The sequence below is a fragment of the Centroberyx affinis genome, unplaced genomic scaffold, assembly GCF_046629955.1.
Source record: "Centroberyx affinis isolate AG114_WGS23_722 - 3 ecotype Tasmania unplaced genomic scaffold, CSIRO-AGI_Caff_v1 ptg001405l_1, whole genome shotgun sequence".
In the NCBI taxonomy this organism is placed as follows: domain Eukaryota; kingdom Metazoa; phylum Chordata; class Actinopteri; order Beryciformes; family Berycidae; genus Centroberyx; species Centroberyx affinis.
This window is the reverse complement of record NW_027279886.1, coordinates 107,098-129,729: the sequence shown is the minus strand read 5'-3', so window position 1 is coordinate 129,729 and position 22,632 is coordinate 107,098. Positions and strand designations below refer to the sequence as shown.

General features: G+C 44.4%; 1 protein-coding gene across 1 annotated transcript in view; it reads left to right on the top strand.

Annotated features, from left to right (window-relative positions):
- The window catches only part of LOC139649845 (dynein axonemal heavy chain 9-like), a 100,194-nt gene that overhangs the window by 12,659 nt on the left and 64,903 nt on the right, over nucleotides 1–22,632 (top strand). Inside the window, 20 exon segments of the mRNA XM_071526347.1 lie at nucleotides 42–238; nucleotides 1,755–2,017; nucleotides 2,635–2,796; nucleotides 4,556–4,778; nucleotides 5,003–5,169; nucleotides 5,691–5,834; nucleotides 6,020–6,179; nucleotides 7,039–7,194; nucleotides 7,707–7,839; nucleotides 8,774–9,051; nucleotides 9,787–9,917; nucleotides 10,058–10,184; nucleotides 10,732–10,884; nucleotides 11,416–11,541; nucleotides 12,734–12,973; nucleotides 13,262–13,422; nucleotides 16,290–16,446; nucleotides 17,604–17,708; nucleotides 20,764–20,921; nucleotides 21,065–21,203. Coding sequence (XP_071382448.1) covers nucleotides 42–238; nucleotides 1,755–2,017; nucleotides 2,635–2,796; nucleotides 4,556–4,778; nucleotides 5,003–5,169; nucleotides 5,691–5,834; nucleotides 6,020–6,179; nucleotides 7,039–7,194; nucleotides 7,707–7,839; nucleotides 8,774–9,051; nucleotides 9,787–9,917; nucleotides 10,058–10,184; nucleotides 10,732–10,884; nucleotides 11,416–11,541; nucleotides 12,734–12,973; nucleotides 13,262–13,422; nucleotides 16,290–16,446; nucleotides 17,604–17,708; nucleotides 20,764–20,921; nucleotides 21,065–21,203 — 3,380 coding nt within the window.

Here is a 22,632-nt window from a genome sequence, read left to right as displayed (position 1 = left end):
TCCCATGCCGTCTCAACCCTTCCCCTTCCCTTTCGGTGCAGACCAGAGAGCGGGTGTAGCCCCGCTGTTCGAGGCCCAGCTGGACCTGAGGGTTCCTGACATGGTGTTCAGGCCGTCTCTGGAGGTCGGGGCTGGAGACGGCTTCTATGACCTGGTGGAGAGCCTCATCAACGACGTGTACCGCAGCTCCTCCCTGATGCCGCGCCTCGCCCAGCACTGCCCCTTCCCTCACTACCAGGTACTGACACTCTGGGGCAGCCCTGGAGGAAAGTGTAACTCTGTAACTCTATTATGCAAAAACAAAAGACATCTTAACAAGTCATTTAGTCTCTATTTCAGTCTCAAAAACTTTTTTCTTCTGTTGTGGTGATACAATTCCACTTGTTAAGGAATTTGCCCTAACCCTTGAATTCTATTCTACTCCACTTCACTTGATTCTATTCTACTCTACTATATTGTATTCTATTCTACTCTACTCTTGTGTATTCTATTCTACTCTACTCTTGTGTATTCTATTCTACTCTATTGTATTATATTCTATTCTACTCTACTCTTGTGTATTCTATTCTACTCTACTCTAATCTATTGTATTCTATTCTACTCCATTCTACTCTATTCTATTCTACTCTACGCTTTCGAATTCTATTCTACTCTGCTCTTGTGTATTCTATTCTACTCTACGGTATTGTATTCTACTCTACTCAATTCTACTCTACTCTATTGTATTCTATTCTACTCTATTGTATTCTATTCTACTCTGCTCTATTCTACTCTACTATATTGTATTCTATTCTACTCTTGTGTATTCTATTCTACTCTACTGTATTGTATTCTACTCTATTCTACTCTACTATATTGTATTCTATTCTACTCTATTCTATTCTACTCTACGCTTTCAAATTCTATTCTACTCTACTCTTGTGTATTCTATTCTACTCTTGTGTATTCTATTCTACTCTACTCTTGTGTATTCTACTCTACTGTATTCTATTCTATTCTGTTGTATTCTATTCTACTCTACTCTATTGTATTCTATTCTACCCTACTTTACTCTATTCTATTCTACTCTGTTCTGTGCTACTCTACTGTATTGCATTCTATTGTACTCTACTCTTTTGTATTCTGTTCTACTCTACTTTATTCTATTGTATTCTATTCTGCTCTACTCTATTCTACGCTACTCTATTCTATTGTATTCTATTCGCTCTACTCTACTCTGCTCTATTCTACTCCATTGTGTTTTATTGTAATCTACTGTATTCTATTCTATTCTACTCTAATCTATTGTATTCTATTCTACTCTACTGTATTGTCTTATATTCTGCTCTACTCTGTTCTACTCTACTCTATTGTATTCTATTCTACTCTACTGTATTGTATTATATTCTACTCTATTCCACTCTACTCTTTTCTATTCTACTCTATTCTACTGTATTGCCTTCTATTATATAATTCTCTACTCTATTCTACTCTACTCTGTTCTATTCTGCTCTATTCCATTGTATTCTATTTTACTCTATTCTATTCTACTCTACTCTGTTGCATTCTATTCTACTCTAGTGTATTGTATTCCACTCATACTGTATAGTATTGTATTCTACTCCACTGTATTGTATTGTATTGTATTCTACACTACTGTATTATATTCTACTCTATTCTATTCTACTCTTATCTATTGTATTACATTCTACTCTAATCTAATCTAATCTAATCTATTCTGTTCTATTCAACTGTCTTCTCCTGCTTCCCCTCAGGCTGACATGGAGGACATGGCCGACCTGGCGGACATGCGTCAGCTGCTGATGGAGCGCGTGCAGGGCGTCATGGCGACGTGCTGCGAGCATCGCAACTCCCTGGAGCGCTACGCCTACCTGTACGTGGACGACAGGAAGGAGTTCATGCGCCAGTTCCTGCTGTACGGCCACGTTCTCACCAGCCAGGAAATCGAGGCTTTCGCTGAGGACGGCGTCCCGGAAACCCCCCCCACCCTGGACAGCTTCAGGGAGCAGGTGGATGGGTAGGTGTTGTGTGTGTGTGTGTGTGTGTGTGGGTGGAGAGTGGGGAGATGCATGTGAAATATCCATCTTAACATTTTACATTACATTTACATTTTAGGGATTTAGCTGATTTAGAATAAGCTTCAATTCCTAGATCACCAACATTACAAGCAACCAAAAATAAAGAATGTAAAGTGCCTTAGTGGCCTTATAATATTACTAAGAGCGAGTGCTAGGAAAAGAAGTAGAGCTACAGAGAGAAGAGAGATAGAGTCATTGAGTCTTAACATCTTAGTTTTCTTAAAACAAGTTAAGAAATCTGCCAGCGGGGAGATAATTTCACTCGTTTCCAATGCAAATCAACTTCTTTCAAGAACTTTTTATGAATCACTGTCATTGTCATTTTTGCGATAGCGGTTAAGTGATCTGCCTTATCCTGCCTTGCTTCAAGGTATCAACACTTAATAGAAAATTCCTCAAATTAGTGTAATTTTCTCACCCCCATTGGCAGAATTTTACACTTAGACAAAATGCCATTTTACAACTGAATTTGAGACTAAATGACTGTGCATGCTTGTGTCCAAATGCATGTATTCCTGTCTGTCCTATAGTGAAATCTGTTATGTCTTCATCACAGGTATGAGAAAATCTACGAGGAGGTGCAGGGTCTGGAGCCGGTGTGTGTGTTCCAGGGCTGGATGAGGGTGGACGGCCGCGCCTTGAAGAGCGCCTTGCTCAACATCATCAAGAAGTGGAGCTTCATGTTCAAACAGCACCTCATCGACCACGTAACCAACAGGTGTGCTAGTTTGTTGTTCTCGTTTATGTGGACAGATTTAAGTTACAAAAAAAAAGTTACATCAGTCACCACACTGCAAAAATATCCATCTCAAGTCATTTAACCTACTGTTGACTTTTTAAATCTTATTTTTCTCAAAGAAAGTTAGAAAAAAACTTATAAACGGCACTTATTTCTAGAAATTGGAATTATCTTACCCCACTGGCACAATTTGTCATTTGTTTTAAGAAAATTGAGATTTTAAAGGCATACTGAGCAGGATCTTCCCCTTGAAATAGCATAAACTCATCCAAAAATGATTCTACTCAATCATTATTTATGTCCCATTGGTAGTGTGTGTGTTTGCAGAGACTCGTTTCTGGGCGTCAATCTTTTGGCAGGCGGGGGGCACGGGGCACACCTGCACACAAAACCACTGCTGAATCGTTTTAAAAGTCACACTGGCTCTGTCTTTATACAACAGGTAGTTCCGACCAAGTAATCTGATTGGTCAACTAGACAATTAGAACGTGATCAAATCAGCATGGCAGCACACCTAGCCGTGCTCATCACTAAATATTACTCCGCCATATATTATTATACAATATATTTAAATATAACTCTGTTCAGCCTTGATGTTACTAGACGCTCTGGCATCCTCCAGCTGTGCTGGTGAGTCGGTGACACGGCGCAACTAGCTTAAAAATACATGTGAAGTTCGCGGATGTAGTAGCTAAATCTGTCTAATGTTATGGAAAAATATTTTTTTCAGCAGATATCTTAGTTACAACAAGATTGAGCTAGCAAGGCAGTTTTGTGTTTATATGTGTGGTATTTATTCAGTTTGGCATATCCCACGATCTCTAGAAAGCATGAGCTCAAATTGGCTGGCTGACTCAACAGGGACTAGAAATCGTCTCTGTTGCTAGGTCGTTACTAAGGGTCGGCCTACTTGCTGGAGTAGTAAACTTGGTTTCATTACTTGGGAGTCTACTGACGTGACTGATTGTTTTACAGTTATTAGTCAGAACCCATGTATTTCCGGGGAAACGGAAGATAACACTAGCAAAACTTTTTTTTATTTTGAGAGCGAATTGCCCCACAATATGAATACATTTTAACGATATCTTTTATTTTGTTGGTAACCGTTGTATAATCGCAATATTACACTCGAGGGTGTGCTTTATCGTCATTATTGGCACTATTTCAGTGATGCTTACGGACCGAGGCGCTGACAGCATCACTGTCGTGCCAATAATGACGGCAAAGCTCACCCTCTCGTGTAATATTGTTTAAGTAACTGGAGTTAGAGCTAGTGTGTGTCGTGAGCTGGCAGCTAGCTAACGTTACTGCTGTTAGCGTAGCTTCGTTGCTGATATAGCTAGCTGAGCTAACTGGCTCCTACCTGTGTGACAGAAACCAGGTCAAGTTTGCGTCACTCTTCATCCTCATCCTCATCCTCTCCTTCAGTAGTCTCCAACCCCCACTCTTAAGTTTGGAACAAGTCTTGTCTGCTTGGTGTTTCGCATTGCTGTACTTTTTTTTTGGACTTACTGTTTGTGCTGTTCTGACAACCGCGTTCAGGGGGCGTGCTCTTCACATCTTGTTGAGCCATGGAGGAGGGGTCAACTTTGTGTGTTTACAAGCCACAACAGGCAAAACCCTACTCAGTATGCCTTTTAAGAGTGAATATTTGACTAAACGATAAGGGGCACATTAGTTGCAGTACATTACTTTTTGTACTGTGCAGACATTAACAGTCACAGTCATCTATCCCCAGTCTGTCAGACCTGGAGAAGTTCACCAGCGTGGCCGAGGCCGGTCTGGGCCGGCGGGTGGAGGAGGGCGACTACGGCGGCCTGGTGGGGGTCATGGGTCACCTGCTGGCCGTCAAGGAGAGACAAAACGGCACGGACGCCATGTTTGAGCCCCTGCAGCAGACCATTGCTTTGCTGAAGGTCTACGAACAGGAGCTGCCTGACGTGGTCTACAAACAGTTAGAGGTGAGGTACTTTCTACCGCCTGCTCTGTTTTCCGCTTATTCCATCTGAGACACAACCATTTCTCTTACTCTTTTTGTTTGCGTCTCCCCCCTTCTCTCAATCGCTCATCTCTGTTCCATGCTCTTCCTCCTGGCAATTTATCATCTATCTTTCGCTCTTACACCCTCTTGCTTTCCTCTCACTCTCTCCCTCTCTATCTGTCCATCTATTTATCTGTCGTCCAGGAGCTGCCGGAGAAGTGGACCAATGTGAAAAAGCAGGCGGTGCTGGTCAAACAGCAGGTGGCGCCACTGCAGGCCATCGAGGTGGCCAGCCTGCGCAGGAAGTGCGCTTCGTTCGACGTGGAGCAGCACGCCTTCAGGGAGCACTTTCGCAAACACGGGCCCTTCAGGTGAAATAAATACGGATTTCCATCAAATCGCAGCCTTGGTTTTTTTGGATCTAGTTTCGGTGTTTCGGTGCCAGTCAGTGAAGACAGCATGATTTACTCTTTAGCTTTCCTCTTTGTGACCGAGGTCATTGAGTACCTTGGAAAAGATAATCACCCTTCCTTTACTATCACTCGTTAATAAAGAGCCGTTATCAACTCTAACATCAGACAAGGCTAATTGAATCTTAACATAATGATAATTAATTCATAGGTAGAGTTGCTTCCTCATAATGTGTAATTGTCATATTAGTTATGTGCATAATTGGTCTCTTAATAACCTGGTGATTATTTCCCCATTAATGTCATGGAAGTCATTGTTAATTGTCACAGTGTGCAGTTAGCACTGGGGACTCTGGCCTGGTGAGGCTGCAGCCAAATCAGGCTTGGCAAAACTGCAGCCCTTCATTACCTAAACACAGCCTGAGTTATATTGGGTTTGTGTGTGTGTGTGTGTGTGTGTGTGCGTCCGTGCATCGGTCCAGGTTTGACAGCGAGAACCCCTACCAGATGTTGGACGCGTCCCACCGGCGGATCCAGGAGCGGGAGGCGGTGATGGCCTCCCTGGTGGAGTCGGCCAGCCTGTTCGAGGTCACCGTCTCCGACTACAGACAGCTCCGACAATGCAGGTAAGCCTGGAGACGGCGCCCGGAGCGAGACGCCGCCAGAACGAGCCCGTGCCAAAATTTCGAAACTAATGAGCCATTGTAATAGAGACGCTCTTTTACATTCTCAGTCGGTATCTGGAGCCTCGCCGCTTTCACGCAGTTTAATTCGTCTTGTGTCTCCCCCCCCCCTCCTCTCGTTTACCGAGGCGCGAGGTGGGCCTGCTGAAGGAGCTGTGGGACATGATCACCGTGGTGGAGTCCAGCATGGCCGCCTGGAGGACGACCCCCTGGAGGGACATCCACGTGGAGGACATGGAGCTGGAGTGCAAACGGTTCTCTAAAGATATACGGGCGCTGGATAAAGAGGTGAGGGGAGGATGAGGCCGGGGTGAGAAAGAGGAGGCTGTAGATAGGGGGCCGGAAAGTTCAGATCCGCAGACTGGGTGGGAAAATGTGGGTGGGGGAAGTGAATGACTAATGCTCTTCCCTTTAGGCTTGGGCGATATCTAAAATTGAATATCGCGATATACAATATTATCGTGGGGGCAGGGGCAGTGTTTTGTTTCTTGTTGTTGTTGTTGTTTTTTTGTATTTTATTTTATTTCTTTTAAATTAAATAAATAAATTATTGAACATTTTATCTTACTATTCAAGCAAAAACAATTGCCCTTTGGTGTAATTTGCTAATTCCTTACATTTCTAGGAAAATTGGCTGTTTGTGGAAAAGGGAGCCCACTTGAAATACAATGACTATGATTATTTTGTTTTTTTACTATCCTACCGCTAGTAGATTATAGGTTTCTAAGTTTAAAAGTTTGCAATATGCGATATTGTGGAAAATATTGCGATATTTGCAAGATATTGCAATATTCAATATTATCGAATATCGGCCCAAGCCTACTCCGCAGCCTCAAAAACTACCATTGATTTGCCTTTGAGCAAGGCTTGCTCAGTGGCTGACAGTAGAGGACTGGTTGTACTGGAAAGCTATTAGTTGTGAATGTTTTAACAGTATGAATGTGAAACATGGCGCTGCTGGAAGCTTAGGCAACTTTCCCTGGATAAATAAAGGTTTCAAAAATTATTTTTTTACTATTGGACAGATAGCACAGTTTTTATTCCCAGACAGAAAACTACTTCTTACAGAACACATAGCCCAGCTCCCAGCTCCCTGGGCCCTGTCAAAAGCCCTTGTACTGATTCCCCTTGCTGCTGTGTCTGCCAGGTGAGAGCGTGGGAGGCCTTCACAGGTCTGGACAGCAGGGTGAAGAACCTCCTCACCTCTCTCCGGGCCGTGGCCGAGCTCCAAAACCCGGCCATACGAGCCCGACACTGGCACCAGCTGATGACTGCTACCGGAGTCCGCTTCACCATGGACCAGGTTCTCAGTTTATTCTCAGCGATAAACAATAAGAGCTTGGGATTTTATAGATATAGTTCTGTTTAGGACTGTGGGTGAATATTTTCACATTATGGGTTGTATTTATGAACTATAAACTCACAGCAAATGTGTTTAGCTTTGTTCTTTTTTCATATCTGATGCAAACTGCAGTGCTAATAATGTGCCAATAATGGCGATACACACAAGGCATTTTTTCTCCAGTTATTTTCTTATTTTCCTCCCCAGCCCTCTCTGAGTGCTCAGTATGCCTGTTTGTACTGCAGAAAGAGGCTCAGAGGAGAATTATTTGTAGTTCTCAGCTGTTTTGTTTTTACAAAAAAGTCTTATGAAGGCTAAATTGGTGCGCTTTGATATCTATTTTTAAACCAGAATCAGCTTGTTCAGCCAGTGCTCACCAGTAACTAATGCTAATGTTACTAATGCTATCGTATTATATAACGTGGCTTATAATGAATTGTAGGTGAAGTACTGATGTGATTTTGTATGAGCAGGAGACCACTCTGGCTGACCTGCTGCAGCTGAACCTGCACTGCTTTGAAGAGGAGGTGAGAGGCATCGTGGACAAGGCGGTTAAAGAGATGGGCATGGAGAAGGTCCTGTCTGAACTCAACTCCACATGGACCGGTACAGTAGTGTTCAATGGGATCAAAATCCCATTACTTGTATTTCGTGGGAAATTGTTTATTTTTAGTGCTTACTTCAACCAATAATACCATTTTTGAACAATTCCCCCCTCTGCTTTATTAGTTTTGAAGAATCCAGAATTTGAGACTACTCAAGATTATGTATAAAGCACTGAGTCACTTTCCAGGTGTGTTCTGGTCCAACCCAGCCCACTTTTGAACAGTTCCTCTCTATCTTTAAAGGTGCTACATGTACTATTTTCCCATCACCAAATCATCACCACATTCATTTTGAGACATCAGTATAATTACAGTAAACTAATGAGACCATCGCTGAGAAGATTGGCAGCCTCTACACTGCATTTTACACTGTGTGCCACCGAATCGGATTTGGCAGGAAATCTGCTGGATCGCTTTACGGCACAAAACAGCAAGAGGGCGCTGTTCATCCAGAGCAAACAGAGCTAAAGCTTCTGGCAATGGCAGATGGTGGAAGGAGTGAAAGGCCGATGGAAAAATCACTTCCAACAAGTTGATCCTTTTCAGTAAATTCAAAGAGAAAAACTTTGACATCACCTTTACGACAGAAAACAGGGGGGGTTTATGGGAAATGTGGTCTTAATTTAGAAAAACACTCGCAATAACAATACCACCGGCGTGAGATAAAGGCTACAAATCGTTTTGACCATTGTCTCATTTGTTTACGGTAATTACACCAAGGTACCACAATTAATTTGACAGTGATATACTGACATTTAAAAATGCTACACATAGCACCTTTAAATCAGAACACAACCAGTAAAATAACATCTTTCTGAAGATGATTCTGTCATATTTTGCACAGGCTGCAGTAGCACTCTGGCTTTGTTTCAACAAAACAAAGCCAGCTGCCTATAGTCTGTGACCTATTGACGCAGCGTATCGATCCTCTCCAGGTATGCAGTTCCAGTACGAACCCCACCACAGGACCCAGGTGCCTTTGCTGCGCTCGGACGAGGACCTGATTGAGACCCTGGAGGACAACCAGGTGCAGCTGCAGAATCTCATGTCGTCCAAGTACATCGCCCACTTCCTGGATGAAGTGTCATCGTGGCAGCGTAGGCTCTCCGTGGCTGACTCAGTCATCTCCATCTGGTTCGAAGTGCAGCGGACCTGGACCCACCTGGAAAGCATCTTCATTGGCTCGGAGGACATCCGCTCACAGCTGCCCGAGGTTGCACACACACACTCACAAACACACACACACACAGGCGCGGATATACACCACCAGTCAAAAGTTTGGACACATCTGATTGAATGTACTATGTTTTTCATTCTGTTAAAGCCATTTTGATCTAAAGGCTTCTGCTTAAATGCTTGAAATGAGTGTCTTAGACAAATATAAATAGTGAAGTTGATCCTATGTATGAATTTCTTTCCAAAGCCTTTGCCTTTCCATCAAGGCAAAGAATCTAAAATATAAGATAGTTTTGATTCAACACTTTCTTGGTCACTGCATAATTCCATTTGTGTTGTTTCAGAGCTTTTGATGTCTTTACTATTATTCTAAAATGTGAAAAACACGCACATGTGCAAATAATCAGGTATGACATACATGCATAACATAACACATAAACTCACCAACACATGCACACACACAAAGGTTAATCACAGGTCCAACCTTCATACATCACTCTCAGACTCACATGCATGCAGGCATTAACCTGCTCCCTTGTCATCGCCATATGAAGCTAGACTAGCGTGACCGTCATCGTTGTTAATTAAGAATCCATTAATTGCCTCGCAGTCCTACTTCAGGAAACGGGAATTACACGACTCCTTAATTGCCCCCGCGATGTTCGGCTGTGCTTAAATCCAGATGTTTGCCATTAAATCTCTGTGATTCTCCCCTCTCTCCTGTGGGAACCTAAATCCCCTGGCCGGGCTCCCTCGCGAAATCCCTCTGCAGGACTCCAAGCGCTTTGAGGGGATTGATGCCGATTTCAAAGAGCTGGCGAGCGCGGCCCATAAAACGCCTAACGTGGTGGAGGCCACCAATAAACCGGGCCTGTTCGGCAAACTGGAGGACATTCAGAGCAGGTGAGGCTTGAGGATTGCTGTGTTTTTCCTCCTTTTTGTCTGATACAGAATGCACTCAGATGGTATAGGGTGTGTAGTTTCAGTTCTTTCTTGCTCTCCTACACGCACACTGGCACTATGAACACTATATTTCCCTACAGGCTGTCTCTATGTGAGAAGGCTCTGGCTGAGTACCTGGACACCAAGCGTCTGGCCTTCCCCAGGTTTTACTTCATTTCCTCAGCTGATCTGCTGGACATCCTCTCCAATGGGACCAACCCACACCAGGTAGGTGCTCTGCTAAGGATAGAAGTGAATGTTATGTTGCTCAGTCAATTCATAGAGTGCCAGAGAGTCAGAAAAAACAACGCTTGTGGCTTTCCCCACCATGGCAGTATGCTTGGCAGTTGCTTTAAATCAGTTTTCTAAAGCCATGCTCTAAAACTGATTTCACCATTCAGCTCCTCTTGTGGGGAACAGTAATCTGAGTGCTGTTGATGTGTGTAGTACTCCGAGTCTCCACACAGGGGCAATGTGGGTCATAGTTTTGCAGGCTGCTGCTCCCTCCATCATCAGGACATTGTCTTTTGCATTTCCACCTTGCAGAAATAAATCACTCTTGAGCACAACTTGCCAATAAATCACTCTGAGCGGAAGTTAGCAGGCATGCTGCAGAACAAGGGTCTCGCCCTTATATTATATTATACCATGCTGAAAACCCCATAACAAAACGCTGTTTATTTGCACAGCGGCAAAGAAAATAGCAGTCGGATTGTGAACTGCCTGTCAATTGAGTCCGAGCCGAATGTGTCTCTCTCACGCTGCGTCTGCTCAGGTCCAGAAGCATCTGTCGAAGCTGTTTGACAACATGGCAAAGATGCAGTTTGAAGCAGATGGAGGGGGGGATCCCACTAAGACTGGCCTGGGCATGTACAGCAAAGAGGAGGAGTATGTCCCCTTTAATCAGCCCTGTGACTGCACTGGACAGGTAAAATACACATACATGTAATAGTGATCTGCATCTCTAAAATTTCAGTACCATCGTCTCTGTGGCTTGGGGTCTGCATGCCCCATGTAAGACATTTATTCTGTTCGTCTTCATCATAATTATAGCTGACAGTGGCACAAAGCCTGCTCTATTGATGAATGTAATAGGTGTGAAAATGCCTGTCAGTCATTTCATCCCATGATGGAAGATTCACTCACCTGTCGTTATCCGTTATGGACGGACACAGAGGAAACATATATCAAATATAGATATCATAACACACAATAAAAGAGACAAATGGAATCGAGTCATTGCCCCAGGGGTTATGCATATCAAAGCCCATAAATCCATTAATTTTCCATTACATCCCATAGTATATCCCTGATTCCACTTCCACTCTAATGCTTATTAATGACCTCATTAGGGTCCATTGATAAGAGAGCCCCTCGGTGCTCGCGTAAGGGACATGGCAATGTTTCACCGTTTATATTCACAGCTCTGTCTTTTGGTTCTTTGTGATTTGGGTGTAAGGTGGAGGTTTGGTTGAACCGCGTTCTGGACACCATGCGCTCCACGGTTCGCCATGAGATGACCGAGGCAGTGATGGCCTATGAAGACAAACCCAGAGAGCAGTGGCTGTTCGACTATCCAGCTCAGGTAGTGGGCCATATGATCAGATTTAAAGGACTACACCGACTTTATGGGAGTTTGTTCCATTGGTCACCTTACCCAATATCTGATTGGTACCAAAATCATCTCTGTGTCTCTGGTAGATAGCTCTGTCCAGTGCGCATGCTAACGCTTTAGCATACAGTATGTTTAAGCAATCGTAGGCGATTAGCATTATCCAAAATATGAAGGGTTAGGGTTAGCCCTAACCCTAAACCCTTTAATAATCCAAAGTTAGTATTGGTTTTGATTCTATGGAACTGTATTCATAACTTCTGAAAACAAAATCATTAGTGAAGTCTATTCCAACAGCACAAAAACTTTAGCTGTCTGGCTAAATTTGTTCAATTCCTGTGTAAACAAACAAGCTACACTTGAAGTCCCACAGGCAGAATTATTTTGTTGCATTTTAGGTCTATTTTACCAATCCTCCAAACAAGTCTGGAAGGCTTAGACATGTGTCATTAAAATCTTCTAGCCAGTTCTCATTTTCTCATTTTTAGGATAGTGCTAATTGCCTACTTAAGATACTGTATGCTAGAGCGTTAGCACCTGACTGCTAACTATTTACCGGAGATGATTTTGGTGCCAAAACTCTTGTCCGATATTCGGCAAGGTGACCAATGGAGCAAACTGCTGAAAAGTCAGAGTCGTCTTTTAACAAGCAGGAGGGTGAATAGGTCCATTTATTTTCCCTAAAGTTAACAAGAGGAATGCCTTAAACAAGATTGTGTTTGTGGCCCCAAACCGCTCCACAGTGTTTCCTCTGTAATTAATTTTATGCAGCTGTAGTGCTCGGGGGCATCATTCTAGTTTTGTCCCATATCTGTCGCTGTTTGAGTCTAAGTTATGTTTCAAGTTGATGCTGTAGTGCTAAAAGTGCTGTTTTTTTAATCAGAATGAAATCATTACTTCTAAAACATTTGGACTACACTTAATTTTACTTTTAGATGATAATTGCAATGCTAATTTTAATTTCACATTTTCTGTAGCAGCGGTGGTAAATTCCTTGCTGTAGAACACACAGAGGAAACACTGGCTCCAACTATAACCACCAAATTACCCCCACCATTAACAGTAATAATTCCATTATATGGCCTTTCTTAGCCGTTATGGCCCTGTGGCGGCGGCATTGATTGCTCCCTACGACCGCTCTCATTGCCTCTGACTCTCCATTCAGGTGGCGCTGACCTGCACCCAGATCTGGTGGACGTCCGATGTCGGCATGGCCTTCGCCCGCCTGGAGGAGGGCTACGAGAACGCCATGAAGGAGTACTACAAGAAGCAGGTGTCCCAGCTCAACACCCTCATCTCCATGCTGATCGGCCAGCTTTCGCCGGGCGATCGCCAGAAGGTCATGACCATCTGCACCATCGACGTCCACGCCAGAGACGTGGTTGCCAAGATAATTGCTCAAAAGGTGAGCGGGGGGCAGAATGCTTAAAACCTGGTCAGGACCACGTATGTAAAGTTCCTCCGCAGGCGAGCTGACTGGAGCAGCTCTCTTTTGAGAGGCTATTACCCGAGGTACCAGCGGGTAATGCACTTAAGATATTCAAGCAAGGTATGTCATTACCATAATTAGAAGGTGGAAAAGCAAAGATTATTCCAGGCTTTCTCTCTAGCCCTGGCACTGTCTCTTTTTTGACTCTCTCTCTCTCTCTCTCTCTCTTTCTCTCTCTGAACCCTCTCCCTCCATCTCCTCAAGGTGGAGAACTCCCAGGCGTTTGTGTGGCTCTCGCAGCTGAGGCACCGCTGGGACGAGAAGGACAGGCACTGCTTCGCGAACATCTGCGACGCCCAGTTCCTCTACTCCTACGAATACCTGGGCAACACCCCGCGATTAGTCATCACTCCTCTCACCGACAGGTACGGAGATGTCACCGTCGGTGTCTTTTGCTCGGAGTGAGATGCAGCAAAACACTGTGATTGCTTGTCGACTGAGAGGTACAGCTGTTTCCGTCGGCCAAAGGCTATCAGCCCCCTCGCTCTTGCAAAAGATGATGTAAAAACCTCTAGATGAAAAGAGCATCTAATATGTAGTAGTTTCCTGATGCCACATAAAAAGCTAATAATTCCCTAATAGGTTTTTTGTATTATCTTTTACGAGTTGATCAAGTTTGTCAGTTTATATGAGGCCCATTCAAAACCCATTATGAGTACATTTTCAAAAATCTAATCTGAAAATTGGACTTTTTCCTTTGCAATTGAAAAACTGATGGAAAACACAAGCTTTTTCCTCCAATACTGTCGGTCCGAAGCATTATAAGACGTTTAATTCCATACCTCCGTCATCATTATGTACACCCACCGCAAGCGAAACCTTTTAGAGCGACTCAGTCGCGGGCGCCTTGCCAAAAACTTGTTTGTCCATATGCACATGTTCTGCAGGATTCCCGATAAAGTTCCGACTACACAGAGATGAATACCTGCCTCCGAAGCCCTTTGGCAAACTGCGGCGTGTGACTGTGTGTTTTTTTTTTTTGAGACTGACCAGTATTCCCTTTGAAGCCCGAACAAAGCAGGAACAATGGGCTTTGATGGCTGGATCAGCGGCCGAGGAGTGAGGCTTCACCATATGGCGCGTGCCCTCGGTGCGGCTCGCCGCGATTCAAACAGTGACCGCAGACTTTCATTCCAACGATGTACTCTGGGCCGGGGGGGTTGGATGTCGGAGCTTTTTATCCACACGAGCCGAGTTGGGAACACAGCGAAAGCATGTTCGCTCCACGGTATTCTTATTCATACACCGGGGTAGGCATCGGTGAGATAGAATACATATTGCTGCTGTCAGGTGCAAAAGAAAAACAGCCTTGTTTTCAGCTTGACACCATGCATTTCTGAGTTTATCCAGTAGGTTTTGAAAGGGTTGGGGAGTTTGTCTGAACCCACAGACAACCGTGTAATCCTTCAACTGAAGTTAAAACATGAAAATCACCGAAACGGGAGTTCCGCTACGAGGTTTTCACATGACAGCAGCGATCTATAAATTATAAAGCCGCACACAGACAGTTGCGAGGAAAGCATTTGTCATGAAGATAGGCTTTTATCTTCCTTGTTCCTCCGCGAGTTGTCTATGGCTGGTTACCCTGGTGTGTTCACCATCCGCGGCAGTATAATTAGGCTAAATGAATCATGCACTCTAATCTATAACAGCAGCAGGAATGTTATTGGCACAAGGTTAGCATTCGCTCAATACTTACTGCAGGATCTCTAAAGCCTGCGCCATTATGCAAAATGTCAAGAATATTTTAGCCAGCCAGCACACACACAGAGAGGGAGAGAGAGGGCAGAGAGAGAGAGAGAGAGACTGATACATGGCTGTTTCTCTCAAAAACAGTGTAATAAAACAAGCCACCTTTGCGACAGCCACCCAGGCTGCCTTCACACCCTCTTCCTCTAGGTGCTTTTAGATATTCCGCACAGGACATCCTTATCCAACCACCCAGACGATTGATTGTGAGATTTTTGGCCATATTTCAGGAGGGAGCCATAAAGCCGGTTGGCAACGGTATCCGAATGATGCACTGTATACAGATGGGCTCGTTTGTCTTCTCCGAGCTTCCGCCTCTCGTTACGCTTTCCAATATTTTCCCCCCTTCCATACATCATCTATTAACCAGCTGCTCATTAAAATCATCGCCGTATTGATATTCAAGGCAAAACATTGTGTTTATCCCTTTGATCAATAAAGTCTTGATTGTCTCCATCAGTTCACGTCCATGATGGTGCAGGGTTTTATTGATAGGAGATTGGCAGACTGTTTGTTAGTCTTGACAGCTTCTGCAGGAGAAGCAATCACTGGTGTTGGTAATCAGCCTGTGTGATGATCAAAGCACAGAAGAAGATTATATTATCATATAATGAGGTTATGTACAATGATGGTAGAGCAGACATCAAGAGTTTGCCAGAGCCGGTTATAAGATTGCGGTGTTTATGTGTTATTTGTATCATTTAACACTGTGTGAGTGTGTCTGACCCTTTTAATTTAATTACAGCTTTTTCTACTGTTGCACTCACAAGTCAGTCTGGACAATGAAATGTGGCAGCTAAATTTCCCAAAATTCTTCACCCACTTATTCCTACACACACACATGTTCGTACCTATGGGCAATTTAGAGTCACCTGCTGTGATTAGGATACTGACATTATCACGATTCCTGTTGTTTGTGGATTTTTGGAACATATCGAAGGTAAGGAGTTATTTTGTGTGTGAAGTAACACCACTTCCCCGGCGCCGGTCTGTTAAAATTCAAGCTTTTTGGAGGATTATATACATGCCGAATTTACCGGAACATCCTACCGATTAGTAATAAAGTCTCAAATTATATTTTCCGATGTGTGTTTTTGCCGATAAGCAAGGCAAAAACAAATTGCCGGATCTTCGAATGGACCTTGGCGTGGCAGGAGGAGCCTTCATACAACAAGAAAGACATCAGCCTCAGCTCACTGCTGTGTTTTTGAATGCCGAAACCTACTGCCACGGCTGTTCACTTTGTCTCACTCAGTACCATTCAGGAACCTGTGCTGATCAAGTCATATTATACTTCAGTAAAGCAGAAATATTACACATTTAACCTTTAAATGTGCCTGTGTGAGTATAGCCAAAGCTCTTCATTGTAGTGAAGTGGAAGACAGCTGCCTTGACTTGATCTTCATAAATGGAAGTCAGTCGAAAGCCCTTTTTTTTTTTCTGGCACTTGATGCATATATGTGTGTATTTCCACTATATTTAGATGCTACATCACTCTGACCCAGTCCCTCCACCTGACTATGAGCGGCGCTCCGGCGGGGCCTGCGGGCACGGGGAAGACGGAGACCACCAAAGACCTGGGCCGGGCCCTCGGCATCATGGTCTACGTATTCAACTGCTCGGAGCAAATGGACTACAAGGTACTGAACGTGTGTGTGTGTGTGTGCGCACGTGTGTCTGTCCGTATGCGCGTACTAGCAGTCCGTATTATGCATGTTTCTTTTCATTTCTGCCTTTGTCACCGGTACGCTATATAGTAGTTTTCATTAAAGTAGTCCATCTCTACATCCTTCTCTTTTCATCTTTCCTCTTTTCATCTCTTGTTCGCCCCACCAACCTCCCGCCCCCCCGCTCCCCCTCCTCCCCTCGCAGGATGAGGCGATTAGTTAAACCCCGATGGTTACGCTTATTCTTCTAAAACCGCGTCATAAACGGCCTCTCGGCATTCATCCCGCACCCTGCTATTATGCACACTCACATATCCGTACACACACACACACACACACACACTCGCTGCATATAGAGCGGTCAAGGGAGACGTAAACATAATCTTCTGATACAGCTTGTTCCCGCTTCCCCAGACAGGGGCATCATTACAGTATACAGGCATGCAGCGCCCCCGGCTATACACACTGCAGCAAGGTGTCAGAAAGAGGCGCTAATATACTCCTGGAGGAACTGGGGGCACTAGAAACTCTCGTCTTCACCGCGCACGCTGTTACACAAGCTCATATTCAGGTATGCACGCACACACACACGTGCGCGCACACCCACATTGAATCAGTCCTCCCGTCAACTCCGGTTTGCGTCAGAGAAGGTTTCCTCGGGCCCTGTAATTGGGAGGAAAAGTCGGCTCCCTCCTTCATCCCGGGCCCGGCGGCTCTCCGGAGGGCTGTTCGCCCGCTCTGAAGCCGGCGTTTTGTGTTCGGAGAAAGCTAAAATGCGGGTGGTCGGCATTTGAACCCTCTTCTTCTTCTTCCCCTACACCGGATCCCCCCCTTTGTTGGAGCGGCGCGGGGCCCTTGTTTGCATACCGTTATTATTCACCCGCTCGCAGCCTGCCGTGCGCTCAATGCAGATCCAGCGGCGGCCGCGGCGAAGTTGCACGTCCGCCCGTATATATCTCTGTCTAATTGGCGAAACATCTCTCGATCTGTCTCGGCGCTCGCCTTCTCAGTCAGACTGAGTCGCCGCCGGCCTGCCTGCCTGCCTTCCTGCCTTCCTCCCTGCCTGCCTGAGTGATTGTCTGTCTGTCCTACATTGTTAATCTGAACGTCTGTCTCGGTCTGTCCGCCAGTCCTGTGGGAACATCTACAAAGGCCTGGCTCAGACGGGGGCGTGGGGCTGCTTCGACGAATTCAACAGGATCTCGGTGGAGGTGCTGTCTGTAGTGGCCGTACAGGTGAGAACAAGTCCAGCTCCGCTACCTCTCGAATCCCACTTAGGCCCAGATTCATTAAGACTGTGAGTGCGAGTTTTCATCTTAGGCACTAAGATATTTATACAAGTCAAGTTGTGGCGCAAACAAGCCCTTGAACGGAGCATTGTGCAAGCAAATAGCCCCTTCATCACCGATTGTAAGCATAAATTGCTTCAGCTGTAAGACTAATCCTCCAAGGCTGGCACCTTTGCGCCCTAAAGCTCCTTTATAATTGGAGCATTCTCTGATCTGATTTGAGATTCTAGGATGGAAAAACCCTCTCTTTTGCTTCCTGGCTCACTCACCAACCTCACAACACATGATTCTTTGAGTTTGTCCACTCCCAATTGGGAGTTGGTGTTGGTGTTGTGTGTACAGAGATTTGCATATAATTTACAGATGCAGGACCATTGCAGGTGCAAAGAGGCTTTATTTTCTGACCAGCTTTCCACTCATTGTGCAGCGTTAGTGAATAGCATGGCTTTCTGATTTGGTCATTTTGGTGACATAGCATGCACTCTTCCCTGAGCAAACCTTTAGTGAATTTGTACCTTAATAAGATAAGATAAGATAAGATAGCACTTTATTAATCCCCTTGGGGAAATTTAGGAATATACTGTATAATATATTGTACCTTCACCCGCTACCCAGGTATCACCTCAGATAGCCCATTTTTTTTACAGCTCCGAAGAGTTGCCAAGCTGTCAGTATGAATAGAATGGATCATTTTGACATCTTCAGTGGCTTGGTAGTATCACTGGTTTGGTTCTACCCTCACATCTCCTCTTCCTGCTCAGTGACAAGTAAAGTTAAGAAAGACTTATCCTTAGTTGCTTATTCTCTGTGTGTGCATGTCTACACACCGAACCATGTGTACTCTGGGGGACCTCGCTAGCCCTTTGATTACGGGGCTCTTTGGAGAAATCAGGCATATTCTGTGCGCTTCAGCTGATGCTTGCTTTTCTGTTATCTTGCATTCTATTATCTTGGATCAAATGGATCCTCTCTTTGCAGCTTCATGAGTCCCTCTCATGTACTCACATCCCACATGCTGCTGCCCCAGACGGAGGGGGGTTCATGCACATGCAATAGTGGCTTAGCGAAAGGTATACAGTTGATATGGATGCTGATTATGATCATGATGATAATGGAGATAGAGCTCCTCAAAGGCTCCTCGTGGAGATGCCGGATCATTATTCATTGCCAGACTTAGCGGCGCAGTCGGTTCCCTGCCCTTCCTTCCCTCTTTAGCGGCAATGAAAGTCAAGCAGCGCTCTCCATAAGCTATGGAAGTCTACAGTACTTAGAGAATTTTAAAGTGCCAGAAGAATGGATGGGCGTTCGCGCGGCGTAATGAATAATAAATCACCTGCGGCTTTCCGCGCGGAGAGGCAGACCTTGGGAAACGGGAGGAACGAGCACGGGCTTCCCGCCGCGACGGCCGGGCGAACCCGCTCCGCTGCTCGGGGGGCCCCGCCATCGGAGCCATCCCTCACCGAGGCCGGTCGACGGCGCGCGGGCCTAATCCATCCTCTTAAAGTGGGAGCGGGCGCCATTGCGTGGCGGCATCCTCGGCTGCCGGTCGGGTCTGCTAACACAGGTGGCGGGAGCGACTCTACATTAGATAAACCAGAGGCAAACAGAAGGCCGCCAGACGCAACGGTATGGAGATAAATTGGTTAAGTTCTGCCCCCCCAAACCCCCCCCCCCTCACCCCTCTACACACACCAACCCAGCCTCCAGCCCACATAGGCCTGGATTGTGAATAAACTCAAGCTATACTAAGGCGGTGTGTGCATTGTGCTACCTCATATCTGCACATTCAAAGAGGCAGCAAAGATTCAAATTGGACCCCACAGGATCGCGCCTTACACTTTCGCAGCAGCTTTCTGTTTTTGAAGTTTTTTAATATGTTCTTTTTTTTTTTGGTGTTTTATTCTGCTTCTGTCTGTCCCTATAGGACGGCAGCGGTGGTGCAACGCCATTTCACATCTCATAAAAAAAGAAAAAAGCCCTTCTGATGGATCCCGCTAAACATTTTTGCAGCCGTTCAGTTTGTTTTTACCGTTTTTCTTTTTTTTTTTTTTTTTGGTCTGCTTTCCCCCGCTGTGTCAGTATGACTGACTGATCTGTAGCGGAGTACTCGTCCGTGAAGACGCGTTCCTCCTCTCTTCTGCTGTCGGCTGGCTACGCTGCCTTACCGCACGCATGTTAAATTCATAAAGCCGGCTTTTTTCTTCACAGGCTGGCGTTGGGAGTTCGGGGCCAGGACGCCCGAAAAGTTCATTTTGTGATATCTCATTCAATCATAACCTAGACAAGCAGAGCCTTGTGTCAGGGAATGAAGTGTGTGTAAAGTTGGCAGTTCATCCATCCAGTAAACCCTGGCTGATAGCATTCTCTTATTATTGATGAAATTGTGTCCCTGAAAAAAAAAAAGTGCACGCTGCGTAACAATTTGACAGACTGTTACAAATTGACTCGGGTATGTGCTATGTTATATTAATGATATGCTAATAAGCGATACCGAACTTGCTCAGGCTACATTCCATGCGAATGTCGAACCATAATTAGTTTGAAAGATTTTGGGAGGGGGGCGTGACGATTAATTCCTCTCCTACAACTCCTTTGTGGATCTTCTGTTGGGTTTGTGTCACCTGTGCATTATGGATGGGACGATGTGTGTATCTCACAATGCGGTTCTATATGCGATATGGGCTTCAAGATTCGATACAACCATGATATGATGTAATAAATACAAAATTGACTGTGCAGAATTATGTTTATGAGCCACAAACCTTTCTAGCGACGGCATTGGCTTGCTAGAATGTAAACAACAATTTAAAATTGCCATTACCAAGTGAAAATAATATAATTTGGATGGAGAGCTTATGAAACTGTGATGGTCAAGCGTCTCATTTGTGATTACTACAGCAGAATAAAATAGAGCTAATATCGCGATTCATTTTTCTGCCCCACGATACATATTTTTGTATTGCAATATATTGAATTTCCCTATATCGTCCCATCCCTACAGGTGAAAAGCATCCAGGACGCCATCCGGGATAAGAAACAGAGGTTCAACTTCATGGGAGAGGAGGTGAACCTTTGCCCCTCCGTCGGCATTTTCATCACGATGAACCCGGGCTACGCCGGCCGGACCGAGCTCCCCGAGAACCTCAAGGCTCTCTTCAGGTCGGTGAAATGAGCAAACGAGCGTATATGCACACTCAGTGCTATGCTGTGGGTGACACATTGTCTCTTTATCTATCTGGTAATACGATCCTGCACTATCTCTGAGCTCGTTTTCATGCATTCTCTGTGTGTTTTTCCTACAGACCGTGTGCCATGGTGGTGCCAGACTTCGAGCTGATCTGTGAAATCATGTTGGTGGCTGAGGGCTTCCTTGATGCTCGAGTCCTTGCTAGGAAGTTCATCACCCTCTATACACTCTGTAAAGAGCTGCTGTCCAAACAGGTACTATAAGCAGGTTTCCCACGGTCATGACAATCCTGGAAAGGAAAGTTATGGAATTTGAGAATTTGTTTTCCAGGCCTGGAAATGTTTTGGAAAACTGTAAAATATCATTATATTTTTGGAAATGTCATGACTTTTCAAACACTGACTGATGGTTCAAGATGGGATTAAGTGACCAAGGCAAATTATTAGAAGCAAGCATATAGTTTCAGGCAATGTTATGTTTTCATGTAATTCAAGTCATTGCCCTGTAGTGCAAAATGTTGTGATCAACCTTTGGCACAAAAAATATGTTTTTTTGGCAGGGTAAAAATTACAGAAGGCCTTTTTTGTTCACATTTTCATTTTCTTTTTAGTTTTTACATGTAAAAGTATTAAATTAATGTAAAGGTTGCATGTCAAATTTATCATTGTTCAAGTTATAGCCCACAGTAAAACACATTTTCACTGTTATAGCTTTTGTAAAGGTTGCATTATAAATTACTCCACAGTAGTACAGTCATGAAAAATTATGGAAAAGTTTTGGAATTGAATTGTAAAACCGGTGAGGGAAGCCTGTGTAGGCTTTGTTAGATGTTTCGCCTCTGATACAGCCAGAAAAGGCCAGATCCATTTCCACTTTAAAGGCAAACAACAGCAGACATCATTGTTCTGTTCATATTTGAGCTCTGCAGAGGCTTTTGATAACGGAGTGACTCAGAGCCGCCACGCAAAAAACTGGAATTATCTAGTCTAAGTAAATGGACCCAGTGTTCCATGCATATGAAAAGGAGGCTGCGGGGTGTTTGGACGCTATTCTGTTTAAACTCTTCTTCATTCCTCTTTTGAAATCCTACTGTGGATGTTGCACCAATATTTTAATTATTAATAAAGTCATAAAGTCACTTGCAGTGCTGACTGATTGTAACAGTGGAACCCATCAACGAAGGTTAGGGATTTTATGACCCTTCAATTATGGATGAATATCCTGTGATCGCAGGCCTGTTTAACTGTCATAGCACAGTGCTTCCCATTTTATAGTGGTTTTATGAAACTCAAGTTCTTTTTGTAATGAAACAGACATTTTAAATATCACCTCAATTATGTTGTTTAGCTTTCTGCAAAACTCTGTTTGCCAGAGTTTCAGAGCAAGTTTGCCAACATTAGCAATTTAGTGGTAATGAAATCAAATGATAATGAACAGACTGCTTCTCTAAGCTGTATTCTCAAGGGCTGAAACTGCAAATCCATGGAAGGAGATTCAAAAAACGACTTTGCTCCGCTGAACAACTGGTTCATCGTTGCAGATTTAACATTACATAAATTCTGTTGACTGGTCTTATGCAGATTGTCAATGTTCTTGTTCCCGCCACTGAGTAGGCATCAGTGCCTACTAATAGAGGACGTTTAAATGAATTTCAAACAACTAAAACTTTTGAACTACTTCTTC